The 14,086-nt window shown below is 39.3% G+C and overlaps 1 protein-coding gene across 4 annotated transcripts in view; it reads right to left on the reverse strand.

Moving 5' to 3' along the window:
- The window catches only part of sdccag8 (SHH signaling and ciliogenesis regulator sdccag8), a 497,941-nt gene that overhangs the window by 90,999 nt on the left and 392,856 nt on the right, over positions 1-14,086 (reverse strand). For all 4 annotated transcript variants that reach the window (XM_069930903.1, XM_069930905.1, XM_069930904.1 and 1 more), the window contains one exon: positions 13,135-13,266. In XM_069930903.1, the coding sequence (XP_069787004.1) occupies positions 13,135-13,266 (132 nt within the window). The remainder of the gene's footprint in view (positions 1-13,134; positions 13,267-14,086) is intronic.

Raw genomic sequence — 14,086 nt, forward strand, 5'->3', positions numbered from 1 at the left:
GCCAGAAGATATGGAAGAACAAGATCCTCTTCGTTTTTTTACAGAATGGATCCCACAAATATTGGGACAAGAATTTTTCTCTGGAGGCTTGGTATTGGAAAGAGCTCATAGAGCCTTAAGAAGAAGGCCTCCGCCTGATCAATCACCGAGACCCGTGATAATTCGATGCTTGAATTATTTGGACAGAGAAACGATACTTCGTCTAGCAGTGCAAAATGCGAGACAACGACAAGCTCCGTTAATGATTCAGAATAGTAGAGTTTTTTTTAATCCCGATTTGAGTCAAGAGGTTATTCAGCGTCGGCATCAATTTAATCCAGTTAAAAGAAGTTCTGTGGCGTAAAGGCTATAAGTCTACTTTTCGTTATCCGGCAGTGTTGAAGGTGTTTTGTGGAGACTTTCAATCTCGGTTTTTTGAGAATGAGCGTGAAGCAATGATTTTTGCTGATTCATTGCCAGATGTACGAGGTCCAAGACGTAGTCCACCATTGTCTCCTAAAGAAAATTGTGGTTGTTCTGGAATTGAAGAAATTGTAGAAATAGGAGAAATGGGAATGGAAAGAATCTAATTTCTCCTGAAATGGGGTCGTCGAGTTTGGAATCTCTTGGATGAACAGAAGAACTTACTTATTCTTACTTTATTTTTATGTCATTATGATATCTTGTTATTTTTTTGTTTGGTTGGGAAGGGAGAATTTTGCTCTATGTTCTATTAGTCATCAGCCACCGGTGGGTGATCCACACCCAAGTTTGGTTTAGGGATTACTACCTTTTGGTAGTTTTTTTTAACTTTATCTTTTTTTTCTTTTTATTTTATTTAGACTTTAATTTGTGGTTTCTTTTTCTCCTATTGGAGGGCCTATTTACGTTACTTTGAGTTTTTATATATAGATATTATTAGTTCTTAGTAATATTAGTGGATTGAGGTTTGCTACTTTTAATGTTCGAGGTTTAAACAGTCCGATTAAGTGTAAACGCATTTTGGCGTATATTAAGAAAAAGAAAAATTGATGTCGCTTTTTTAATATGGTTTTCATGAATCAGATTTGTGTTTTAGATGTGGTAACGCTGTTGGAACTTTTTTTTCACACGGTTTGGTTATGTATATATATATACACAGTCTTTTTGGAAGAAAGTACAATTGTTTCTGGAATACCTGTATAACATTAAGATACTTTTAGATCCGACAGTATTTTTATTGGATAGTTTGCAGCCTTTGAAAGGTCTGGGATTAGATAAATTTCAACTTGCTTTTGTATATTTAGCATTATCTGTAGCAAAAAATGTATTGTTAGTACGTGGAAAGATACGAATATGATTGATGTTAATAGATGGCATAATGAGATGAAATATTGTTTAATAATGGAAAAAATCACATATGTATGTTTCGCGTGATAACTATAGTTTTTTTATTAATAAGTGGTTGTTATATTCAGAATATTTATATTTTGATTTACATTGATTAGATCTTAATATGTATGCTTAATTTTTCTTTTTCTTTCTTTATGGCTCTCCTTAGGAGAGTTGGCTGGAAAGGGGGGGGGTCATTTTTTTTCTTTTCTCTTTTATATATATAAAATATATCGTTCATGTTTAGTTTATTGTTATATATGTTACTTATCTGTATTTTGAACGAATAAATAAAGTTAAAAAAAATAACTGCTCATAGAGTCAGAGCATTTCACAGCACAGAAAAAGGCTCAAGGGCCCAACACGATGACTGAGCTAGGCCCCTTTTGTGATTAATTTCTCTGCCAAGTTCCCATAATTTACTATTTTCCTTGAATTACAAAATTATATTGTCCTTAGCTTTGAATGTCTTAATATTTTCACCTCTCTGGGTTACAGAGTCCCAAACATTCAAAAGCATCAGGGTGAATATGTTATTGATCCCATTTAAACTGGATAACCACTTAGCATGTGACCACACTCCCCAATGCCCATTGTGACAGATTATGTTATATTTTATATTATATATAGATATGTTTTAAAAGGAGATCAATTGTGGCCCCTTTTTCTTGTGTAGGTCACATACAAACACTTCAAAACAGATCTCATTTAAAATGCCAGTGCTTTGCTCCAGCCAGACAGTTCAGGGTTCGAGTGCCTTTGCAAAAACTTTGAAGGATGCCTATATAGACTTCACAAGTAGGTGTTAATTGAACATGCTGTGGAGTAATGGATTATTGTTTTGGAAAGCAACAGATGAATGAACTCGGAAGATTAGGTTCGGAGCTGCAGACTGTCTAAGTGCAGTTGGCTGTTCTAAGAGGGTCATATAGTTTTCTCTGAGAGAGAGAGAGAGAGAGAGAGAGAGAGAGAGAGAGAGAGAGAGAGGGGGGGGGGGCAGAGAGAGAGAGAGAGAGGGGGGGAGACAGAAAGAGGGGGAATTCAGTTCTACACAGTTCAGCAGCAGCAGCTGGGACTGGAACAGGACAAGCTGGCAAGCTTGTGGAAAAACCCCATTTTGAAGAAGGGTTGTGAGTTTTTAGTTCAGCCTGTTCAAAGCCCTTGTGATCCATACAAGAGGAGATGGCTGGCTGTATAATATTTCACTTGAGATAAGGGAAACAGAAAAGGAACTCTGTGGTGAACTGAAAGAAAGAGGTTATCATCTGGAAAACCCTGATGGGGCAAGTTTCTTCGGCAAGACACTGATGTGTTTGTGTCCAACGAGCTACAGATCTCTGTAGCTCTGGTGCGGCATCAGACTCAGCTGGATGCAGCATAGACAGAGGGCAGTGGAACTATTATCATCATTGCTGCCGACCCCCCTGCACACAGCTTGGAAATGGAAGCCAGCTTTTGGTAGTGACCATGACAGCCAACCATAAGGACAACCTCCTTTTCCTCTGGGACTAACACTCAGGCAATCGGTTCTTGGTCGACACTGGAGCGGAGGTTCATATGCTCTCCCCCTCTGGCCTAGATACATGTTCAAGAAAGAGGGGCCCTCCCCTCACTGCTGCCAACAACAGCAGTATCTCAATGAACGAGACACGGACAATTACACTCAATTTCTGATTGCTGCGATTCAACAACTTTATCTTAAATATATTTATTGAGGTAGCCTCCACTGTTTCAATGGGCAGTGAATTCAACAGTTTCACCACCCTCTGGGAAAACCAGTTCCTCCTCATCTCTGACCTAAATCTACTACCATGAATTTTTGAGGCTACGTCCCCAAGTTCTGGCCTCCCCTACCAATGGAAACAACTTGGCTACCTCCATTGTTTCCATTGATGATCAGCCACTCCTGGGAGCTGATTTTTTGAGAGCACCCTCCCTTCTAGTAGACCTGAAAGGTTGCAGCCTAGTTAATTTGAAGACTTTCAAGTCTCGCCCTAAACCCCACGGCATTGCCTGCACCTCACCTCGACTCGATGATGTTTTCAGACAATGAAAACACCAGAATCCTAGTAGAACTCCCCAGCATTATTACTCCACAATTCACGATGGCCAAACTGAAACATGGAGTACAGCACCACATTTGGACTCATGGACATTCCCTGCATGTACAAGCGCCCAGGCTGCCTCTGGATAAACTACAGTTGGCTAAAGATGAATTCCGACTCATGGAGGGAATGGGGATTGTTCGCTGCTTCAACAGCCCTTGGGCATTGGTGCTGCATAAGATACCTTAGGTTTCTGAAAGGGGTAGACCTTGTGGAGCCTATCGGCACCTGAAGGACATCACTTCAGATGATTGCCCACATACAGGGTTTCTCTGTGGTCCTTCACGGCGCTAGGATTTTCTCCAGAATCTACCTGGCGTGCGGGTACCATCAGATCCCAGTTCACCCGGATGATATTCTTAAGACTGCCTTAATTGCTGACTTTGGACTATTTGAATTCCTCCATATGCCCTTGGGTTTAAAAAGCACAGATCAGACATTTCAGTGCCTAATGGACATAATGACCGGGGGCCTGGATTTTGTATTCATTTATTTGGACGACATCCTTATTTCCAGGCCACTAGCGGCAGTAGCACTGGGCCCATCTCCATCAACTATGTCAGTGACTAGATGACCATGGGTTAGCGATCAACCTGGCCAAATGCCAATTTGGCCTCGCATCAATCAATTGATCAGCATGGAGCGTTTCCACTACTTTCCAAGGTTGGGGCCCATCTGCAAAATTTCCAAGACCCTCGATCATCAAGGGCCTGCAAGAGTTTGTTGACATGATTAACCTTTACTATCGTTTCGTGCCATTTGCAGGAGAAGTTATGCAGCCGCTTTTCAAACTTTTGTCTGGCATCCTAGGGAACTGAAATGGGATGACAAGGCCGCAGCCGCATTCGAGACTGCCAAAGGAGAGCTGGCAAGAGCCTCTATGCACGTGCACCTGTGGGTGGTTGCGTCAAGTACTGCGGTAGGCGGGGTCTTGGAGCAGCTCATCAATGGCACCTAGAAGCCCTTGGCATTGTTTAGTCATCATTTGAGACCACTGGAGCAAAAGTACAGTTCCTTTGACAGGGAGCTCCTTGCCTTCTACTTGGCCATATGGCATTTTCGCTATTTCCTAGAAGGCAGAGAGTTCACAGTTTACACGGATTACAAGCCATTGACTTTCGCCTTGGTCGGCACAATAACAGCAACAACTCTCCTCCATTTCAGACCTTAAAACGCGAGTAAGAGCAATCTAAGTGCTGACAAGCTATCCCACACTGCCATTGCTTCCGTCTATTCTCCTGCTCCCAGAACAGACTACAAGATGAAGAGATGGCTGCATATCACACTGTCATCTTGGGACTGAAATGGAGGACAAACACTTTGGTCCAGAAAATGCCTCCCTACTTTGTGATGTATCCACTGGACAACCGAGGCCCACTATACTTGCTGCATGGTGGCGTTGGGTATTTGACGCCATACACAATTTTGCTCACTCTTTGATTAGGATGAGAACAAGGCTCGAGGTGGACAAATTCATGTGGCATGGCCTGAGCAAGCAATTTGGCGCTTGGGCAAGGACAGCCATCTAGTGCCAGACCTCGTAAGCTCAGTGTCATACCAAAGCCCCACTACGGGTTTTTGCACCCAGATAACACAGGTTTGATCACATTGACGTGGATATTATCAACCGGTTTCCCTCGTCCAGGTGTGCTACTCACCTCTTTACAGTAGTAGAAAGGTTAACGAGATGGCCAGGGGTTGTCCCAGTCTCCGACATCGCCACCTCAGCTTGTGTGAGTGTCCTCATCGCCAATTGGATAGCACGTTTTGGACTACTCATGCATATCTCCTCTGACAGTTTACATCCGGGTTATGGTCCACATTCGCACAGTTGCTGGGCATGCAACTCCATTGGTTGAAAGCCTATCATCCCCAATCCAATGGCTTAGTGGAATTCTTTCACCATCATATGAAAACAGCTCTCATGGCACGCCTTAAGAGACCATAATGGATAGATGAACTGCCTTGGGTACTTTTAGGTATCCATACCATGCCGAAGGAGGATCTAGATATGTCCACTACAGAATTGGTGTATGGAGGCCCCCTAATGATCCCAGGAGATTTCATTCCAGCATTAGGTGGACAGGAGGAATCTCTCACTTTGGTACTCACACACTTGAGGGAGAAGGTGGGTACACTGGCACCTATCCTGGCCTCCTGGGATGGGTCTATGACTTAATACATTCTGCCTGAACTCAAGGACTACCTTTATGTGTTCCTGCACAGGGATGCGCACAGGATACCTTTTCAATGGCCATATGAAGATCCTTTAAAGGTGTAATGGAATGACGACTCCACGTTTGTTATAGACATTGGTGGCAGGCAAGAAACAGTTTCGGTAGATCACCTTAAGCTGGCTCGTGGACCTAGATCAGCCGGTAAAGGTAGCATGCCCCCAGTGCAGAGTGTGCCCACTGGCCAATGCTACTCATGATAACAGGATTGGAGCGTCAATTCCTCACTCCAGTTCTGGGGGGGGTCATGTGGCAGACTGTGCCACTACTTACCTCATCAGAGCTACGGAATCATAGTTCTCCGCAGGCCCAGGAGTTTCCCGGCAACTAATGACACTAAGTCTTCTGGGAGCTGCATCGTTTCTGGGAATCATGTGATGAGGGGAGCATGTTAAACTCGAATATTTCAATGACTGTAATAACGCAATTCAACCAGTTAGCTCATCAGCTCATAGTGTCTCTTGTTCTTTGTTGCTTCGCCCACCACATTATCTTTTGTATTACATATTTCATCACAGCACATGAAGTCTTCAAGGATATCTTTCAAATATAACACAAGAAATTAAGGAGAGACTGGGTAGGGCACGTAACGGCAACATCATATAACTCAAAAGCCAGAGGAGTAGCTATATTAATCAATAAAAATTTACCAATCAAAATAGAGGAGGAACTAATAGATCCAGCAGAGAGGTATGTAATGATAAAGTGTCAGATATATTCAGAATTTTGGAATTTGCTCAATGTATATGCACCTAATGAAGAGGATCAAAAGTTTATGCAAGATATCTTTTTGAAGATTGTAGATACGCAGGGGAATATACTGATAGGAGGGGACTTTAACCTTAATTTGGACTCAAAGATGGATAAAACTGGACAAAAGATAGCAGAAAGAACAAAGTAGCCAAATTTATGGTTAAATCAATGCAGGAAATGCAACTTATGGATATATGGAGGAGACAACGCCCAAAGGAGAAGGAATACTCATATTATTCGAGGAGACATAAAACATTCTCAAGGATTGACCTGTTCCTGTTGTCAGCCCACATTCAAGGGAGAGTTAGGAAAACGGAATATAAAGCTAGATTGTTATCGGATCACCCACTCCTGTTATTAGCAATAGAGCTGGAGGACATCCTACCGAGAACGTATAGATGGAGATTAAACTCCATGCTACTTAAAAGACAGGATTTTAGAGAATTAATTGAGTGCCAAATTAAAATGTACTTTGAAATAAATACGGGATCAGTGAAAGATAAATTTATATTACAATGAAAGCCTTCATCAGAGGGCAGATAATGTTAGGTAACTAAGATGAAGGATTACAATCGGGAAATAGAACAGCTGGAAAGGGAAATAGTAAGTACAGAAAAAGAACTAGCAACAAGGGAAGATACAACAAAAAGAAGAGAATTGGCGGACAAAAAAATAAAATACGAAACACTACAAGGTGGAGAAGAACATAATGAAGACAAAGCAGAAGTATTATGAGCTAGGAGAAAAAAACACACAAAATACTAGCTTGGGAGCTTAAAACAGAACAAACTAAAAGAATGGTATTGGCATCAAGGAAAAAGGACAAACAAATTACATATAACCCAACAGAGATCAATGAAAACTTCAAGGAATTCTACGAGCAATTATATCGAACTGAGAACGAAGGGAAAGAAGACAAAATAGATGAGTTTCTAGCTAAAATTGAACTACCAAAATTGCAAGAAGAAGAGCAAAACAAATCGATAAAACCATTTGAAATAGAGGAAATACAGGATATATTAAAAAACTACCGAACAATAAAACGCCGGGAGAGAACGGACTCCCAATAGAATTCTATAAAACATTTAAAGACTTATTAATTCCTCCTCTCCTGGAAGTAATGAACCAGATTGAAGAAACACAAAACATGCCAGATTCATGTAAAACGGCAATAATTACAGTATTACCAAAGACGGGGAAAGATCCACTAACACCAGCATCGTATAGACCAATATCTCTACTTAACTCAGATTATAAGATAATACCAAAACTATTAGCAAACAGATTGATCAACTGTGTACCAAAAATAGTAAAACTAGATCAAAGTGGATTTATTAAGAAAAGACGAACAACGGACAATATCTGTAAGTTCATTAACTTAATCCATGCAGTACAAGGAAATAAGACGCCAACAGTGGCGGTTGCTTTAGACGCAGAGAAAGCCTTTGACAGGGTAGAATGGAATTATTTATTCAAAGTATTACAGCGGTTCAACCTACCAGAGTTTTAATTGGATTAAAACATTATATAAGGGACCATTGGTGAAGGTGACAGTAAATGGATATATATCAAACCAATTTAAATTAAGCAGGTCAACTAGGCAGGGATGTCCACTATCTCCCTCACTGTTCACATTAGCTATAGAACCCTTGGCAGAACTGATAAGAACAGAAAATAAAACAAAAGAGATAAAAATAAAAGAGAAGGAATATAAAATCAGATGACATTATAGTATACTTAACAGAACCAGAATTATCAATAAAAGAATTACATAAGAAATTAAAGGAATATGGAGAAGTATAGGGGTACAAGATCAATGCAAATAAAAGTGAAGCGATGCCAATGAATAATGCGGATTACACAAAGTTTAAGAAAGAATCACCATTTAAATGGCAGACACAAGCAATCCGATACCTAGGTATTTGACTAGATAATAATCTAGGCCATCTATACAAATTAAATTATCAGCCATTAATGAAGAAATTACAAGATGACTTAGAACATTGGAAAGATTTACCATGACACTGATAAGAAGGGTAAATTGCATTAAAATGAATATCTTCCCAAGGATACAATACCTATTTCAATTGTTACCAATTCCCTTAACAGAGAAATTCTTCAATGAGCTAAAGAAAATAATAAGGAAATTCTTATGGAAAGGGGGGAAACCGAGGATAGCGCTAGATAAATTAACAGAATGGTACAAACAAGGGGGCTTACAGCCACCAAACTTTAAGAATTATTATAGAGCAACACAATTAAGATACCTATCAGATTTTTATCAAACAAGGGAAAAACCAAATTGGACCAGATTAGAGCTTGATAAAATAGAAGCGAAGGTACCAGAATATATACTATCTCAGTGGGATGAAATCTAGTGCAAAATAGAAGTTCACCAGTACTGCAACATCTGCTCAACATTTGGAAAAAGATTCACGTAGAAAGGAAAAAAACATATTACCAACTACAGAATTATTATTGATGCAAAATCAACTAATCCCTTTCACAATAGATAACCTTTCCTTTAGAGAATGGGAGAGAAAAGGTATCAAAAGAATAGAAAATGGTTTTTTTGGAAAATAATTTATTAATTTTTGAACCAATGAAGTACAAATATGGTAAAACTTACAGTACAATGTTTGCATACCACCAACTGAAAACCTTCTTGAAGGACAAATTGGGAAGCAGACTGAGGTTACCAGAAGGAAGCAGTTTTGAATATGTGATTACAGTCACAATGATAATTAAAAGATTTATAACAAACATGTACATCAAAGCTGCAAAAGAAAGAGAACGATGAAATAAGCTGTAAACCCAAACAAAAGTGGGAACAAGATCTAAACATAAAGATAAAGAATGAAACATGGGAAAAGCTATGCTCTGGAACTATGAGAAATACAATAAATACGAAGTTACGCATGATACAATATAATTGGTTACACAGGCTATACACCACGCCCCAAAAGTTAAATAAATGGGACCCAACAGTATCAGATAGATGTTTTCACTGTAAGAAGGAAACGGGAACAATAGTACATGCAATTTGGGCATGTGAGAAAGTGGAAAAGTTTTGGGAAGATCTAAATCAGGTATTAAATAAAATCACAAAAAGCAACATACCAAAAAATCCAGAGATCTTTCTTCTAAGTAATATAAGAAGTAAAGAACTAGGCCTCGATTTGGATGAAGCACAAAAAAGATTTATTATGATAGCCTTAGCTGTAGCAAAAAAACGTATAATGTCAACCTGGAAATCAGAAGAGAGCCTGAGAGTAGAGCAATGGTACATAGAAATGAATAAATGTATTCCATTGGAAAAAAATAACATATAATTTAAGAAATAACGTCATGGTATTCGAACAAATTTGGGAACCGTACATGGAACACAACAGAGAGGGCCTACCGCGGACCTCCACCCCCTAAAATGACAGAATGAGAAGAAGACGAAATGAACTGACCCAGTGTGTAAAAGTAGATGACACAATTTTCTTGTTTATTTTCATTGTGTGATGACATTGTTTAACGGGTTTAATGTATTGTATATGTTGAACGTTTAGTGGGTGACGAGGTGGGTGGGAAGGAGGGAGGGAAGGGAGGGGGATAAAAGAGGAGAAAATGACAGTGTATATTCAAGAGGGAAATGTTTGTGTGTATTTTGGTTAATATGGTTCATAGTGTGAAAAATAAAAAATGTAAAAAAAAAGGATATCTTTCAAATATCTTATATCATGGAAATGTGAAAAAAAATCATTTTGATTACTTTATAGAAAATATAACACAGTACAGACCCCTCAGCCCTCAATGTGCCAACCCATATCCTTTTAAAAAAAGTACTAAACCTTCCCTACTTCATAACCCTCTATTTTTCTTTTATTCATGTGCCTGTCCAAGACCCTCTTAAATGTCCCTAATGTTTCAGCCTCCCTGTGTAAAAAAACTTACCCCTGATGTCTCCCCTGAACTTCCCTCTCTAAACTTTGTACATACGACCTCTGGAGTTTGCTGATCCTGTTCTGGGAAAGAGGTGCTGGTTGTCCACCCTATCTATGCCTCTCATAATCTTGTAGACCTCTATCAAGTCTCCTCTCATCCTTCTACACTCCAAAGAGAAAAGTCCCAGCTCTGCTAACCTTGCCTCATAAGACATTTCCCAATCCAGGCAACACCTGATAAATGTCCTCTGTACCCTCTCCATTGCTTCCACATCCTTCCTATAATGAGTTGACCAGAAATGAACACAATATTCTAAGTGTGGTCTTATCAGAGATTTGTAGAGTTGCAACATGACCTCTCTACTCCTGAATTCAATCCTTCAGCATCCTATAGACCAGTGGTTCCCAACCTTTTTCTTCCCACTCACATTTGTGAGTGGGAAGGAGAAGGTTGAGAACCACTGTTTTAATTGTATCTAATTGTCTCGTTATGTGCACGGTTTCATAATTCTAAAGGAAATAGCCCAACGACAATTTTTCTCAAGCAAAATATTTTGGTAACAATTGGGTCTAGGGCAGTGGTTCTCAACCTTCCCTTTACATTCACATACCACCTTAAGCAATTCTTTACTAATCACAGAACACCAATGACGTAGAGAATACTTAAAGTGTATGTGAGTTGGAAGAAAAAGGTTGGGAACTTGTGCAGTGAGCTTGAGGGATGCATGGATTTGAACCCCAAGGTCCCTCTGTTCATCCACACTCTTAAGTAACTGACCATTAACCCTGTACTCAGCCTCTGCTTTGTCTTTCCATCTGCCACTTTTCTAACCAATTCTGCATCCTGTCTATATGAAAGATGTCAGCTTTGAAATAGAACGATCTTTAATAAGTAGAAATATTTATTTTTTCCGAGTGATTAGCAGATGAAATTGGGACATGGGGCTCATTAATAAGCACCAAGACAATGAGTGTTAATCTTCAAATCCTGGAAATTTGAAATTTAAGCAGTGGAATTTAACTGTCCATTGGGATCTGAACAAGACCTAAGATCTAAGAGTATAATAGATGGATTATAGTACAGAGAACATTACAATATAAAGTAAAAGAAAAGGATTACTTTGTGAAATAATTGAAGTTGAGCAAACAGAAAGTGAAACTAAGTATTCCACAGGAAAACATTGCTGACCTGTGTCATAGCAGCCATCCTTAGCAAATGACAAGACATAATCTGACCTCGTATTATAGCTAAATGCAGCAAAGTTCTAATAAAAATACATTGACTATACACTGCCATCTTGTCCTGCCACTTCTTAATATTTTTCAGTGAGCATAGTTCAGTGATAGTGCAATTAAGTAAAATCCAGGTGAGATAGGATAATACACTTCAGTTTCTTAAACCACAAAATTATTTCACTGGTTATAAAAAGCTTTGAAACTTCCCAAGATCTTGTAAAGTGCAATACAAATGATGATTATTGGCTTAAAATATATGACCAAATTCTTGTAATTTTGCATTCAGTATTTTGGTTTCCACCTTATCTTTGATAAGGAAGAGAGAATTCAATTATATTTTATCTAATTGCTCATATATACAGTACAACTCCAATTATCTAAAATTTGATTCTCCGAAATCCTCAGTTATCTGAATTTTTCAAAAAATTTTGGTTAACGAGGATATCTGAAACAAATCAGAAATCCTCATTTATCCGAAATTTTTTTGAGCCAAACTGATCGGGGACCTCAGGCACCCAGTGGCACCAGCAGTGGACCTAGGGCTTCCGGTGGTGGCAGCACCAGACCTTAGGCTCCCGGTGGCGGCAGCAGCGGACCTCAAGCTCCCGAGCAGGAGTGGGACCCTCAGGCCTCAGTGGGGAAGTGGCCAGCATTTTTTTTTGAGGAGAGTTAAACATTATTTTAATGCTTAAAAACCCTTACCTTTGTTGTTGTTTAAACACTGCTACAAGTGATTTGCTGTTACCTCTGGGCTGTTTTTAAAAAATGACCAGTTCTCTGAAAATATCATTTATCCGAAATAGGCCCAGTCCCGACCATTTCAGATAACCGGATATCTAATAAATGATATCTAATAAATTGAGGTAAGGTGTGAGGCATAGGAAATATAATAAACATTTAACAAGTAATAAAATTAATGGTAAGTCAAAGGAAAATAAATGTGTGGATTTGGGAGGAAGTGGAAGCAGAGCTACATCTTCCGGAGCTCCTCCGCAGGGTCCTACCACCTGGTCATTACACTAATGGCTCCGTTCACTAATGGCTCATCTATCGAACAAGGCTGGTGGTACTTTTATTTTTAAACATCTGAGAACACAGAGTGGCCCGTATCCAAAATGGTAGCTACCATGCGGGCAGTCCATAACTTGGGTTTCACGAAGCAGAAGTCGAAAACCAAAATTGTTTGTTCAAACTTTAAAAATTCCTAAGAGCAAATTTTATTTTAAATCTCAAATTTCTGCGCTATGACTTATGAATTTTGCAATATCAAATTTCTGTTTCCTGCACAGCCATAACACCGGGAATCCACAGTTCATACTGAGATCAGAAATTATCCATAAAGTCATTGCATAAAGTTCAATTTTTTTTGTTCTTTGCCTCATTAGAAGAGAGTTGTCACTCTATATTACATTGATTCAATCATAGGAAAGGATTTTTTATGCATCCAGCTCAAAACAAAGAAAATGCTGTAAAAGAAATTCAAATTCAAGACCTCTCAACAAATAAGGGGGAAATACTGAATACCTCTGCATCATTCTTTCATGAATTGTTCCATGCTGGATACACTGATTTTCCATTTCATCATTTCTTGCTTGCAGTTTCTCCAGTCTTTCCTGTAAGTATTCTTTCTCCTGGCAAAGTTGACCAACTTCCGATCTGGAATATATAATTTAGCAGATGAAAATGGAGAAAAGAGAAATAAGGAAAGACAGGAGTGAGATAGAGCAACTAGTTGAGTGGTGTCGCAACAACAATTGAGCATTCAATGCTAGCAAAACCTAGGAACTGATTGTGAACTTCAGGAGGGGGAAATCAAGAGAACACAAACTAGCTCTCATTGAGGGGTCAGCAGTGGAAAGGGTTAAGAACTTAAAATTCCTGAGTGTCAACCTCTCTGTAGATCTATCCTAGAGCCTTCATGTTAATGCGCGAGGAGTTTGAGAGGTTCAGTATGTCACCAAAGGCTCTTGCAGATTTCTACAGGTGAACCGTGGAGAGCATTCTGATTGGTTGCATGACTGTCTGGTACGTAAGTGCCAATTCACAGGACTAGAAAAAGCTACAGAGAGTTTAGAACTCAGCCAGTGCCATCGTGGGCATCAGTCTTCACTCCACTGAGGATATTTACAAAAGGTGGTGCCTTCAGAAAGCAGCCTCTATCCTCAAGGACCCTCACCCATCCAGGCTATGCCTCATCACACTGCTGTACCTCCATCTGGAAAGAGGTACAGGAGCCTGAAGATGAACACCCAATGGTACAAAAACAGCTTCTTCCCCCCACCATTAGATTTCTGAATGGACAATGAACCATAGACACTACCTCATTTTCTCTTCTTTAACACTAATTTATTTATTTTTAAAATGTAATTTTTGCAATATTTGCACTTATGAACCTGCTGCAAAAAAAAGATTTTGCGACATGCTCATGACAATAAATTCTGATTCCCATTCTGAAAACATTATTATGGGAAGAGGA

Source organism: Narcine bancroftii, chromosome 4 (assembly GCF_036971445.1).
Source record: "Narcine bancroftii isolate sNarBan1 chromosome 4, sNarBan1.hap1, whole genome shotgun sequence".
Taxonomy (NCBI): domain Eukaryota; kingdom Metazoa; phylum Chordata; class Chondrichthyes; order Torpediniformes; family Narcinidae; genus Narcine; species Narcine bancroftii.